Source organism: Arachis ipaensis, chromosome B04 (genome assembly GCF_000816755.2).
Source record: "Arachis ipaensis cultivar K30076 chromosome B04, Araip1.1, whole genome shotgun sequence".
Lineage (NCBI taxonomy): Eukaryota > Viridiplantae > Streptophyta > Magnoliopsida > Fabales > Fabaceae > Arachis > Arachis ipaensis.
In genome coordinates this window covers 124,933,154-124,933,868 of record NC_029788.2, presented here as the reverse complement: position 1 = coordinate 124,933,868, position 715 = coordinate 124,933,154, and the positions used below count along the sequence as shown (strand labels likewise).

At 23.6% G+C, this 715-nt stretch overlaps 1 protein-coding gene across 1 annotated transcript in view; it reads left to right on the top strand.

The window, feature by feature from the left end:
* Positions 1-715, top strand: part of LOC107635231 (subtilisin-like protease Glyma18g48580) — a 4,821-nt gene that overhangs the window by 1,135 nt on the left and 2,971 nt on the right. Inside the window, exon 5 of the mRNA XM_016338637.2 lies at positions 47-170. Within this exon, the coding sequence (XP_016194123.1) occupies positions 47-170 (124 nt within the window). The remainder of the gene's footprint in view (positions 1-46; positions 171-715) is intronic.

Genomic DNA, 715 nt, shown 5'->3' with positions numbered 1-715 from the left:
ATATATATTGTTTATATTAAATTTCACATCTTACATATGCGTGCAGGTGTTTGGCCTGAATCTAAGAGTTTTAGTGACAAAGGAATAGGTCCTGTTCCAGCAAAATGGCGTGGCGGTAATGTGTGTGAAATTAACAAATTTCGTGGTTCAAAGAAAACTCCATGCAACAGGTTCTCTTTTCTCAATAATATTTTCTGCAGATACAAGCATGTTCTGCTATGTATGCTTGATTGCAAATTTAAAGAAGCACTAGATTTATCAATTCAATCCAATATTAAAAATGATAAACTAATTTGTACGTGTATATCATTAAGAGTTAAAGAATTTTATATGATAATTAATAATGTATTGTGGCTAGAGTTGGCGGGAAGTAGCGGTTTTTTGGTTGAACCAGGCGTTTTTATGGTCACTACTAATATTTTATAAATTTTTATAATGTTATTAATCTATAAAAGGATGAAGATAATAATTAAAAATAATTTAAGTTATATTTTACATTATATTTTATGTTTGATTGATTATAAACTTAAAGATATTTAATTATATATTTTAGACAATGTTTGTTTTGTTTTAGAATTATAAAGACTTTAATGTTTATAAATTTAAAAATTATTTTTTATATCTTTAAAAATTATAAATTTATTGAAATGGTTATGAAATTATATATAATTTAATATTTAATAATTTATAAAAAAAAAAAAAAAGATTTAGCGGG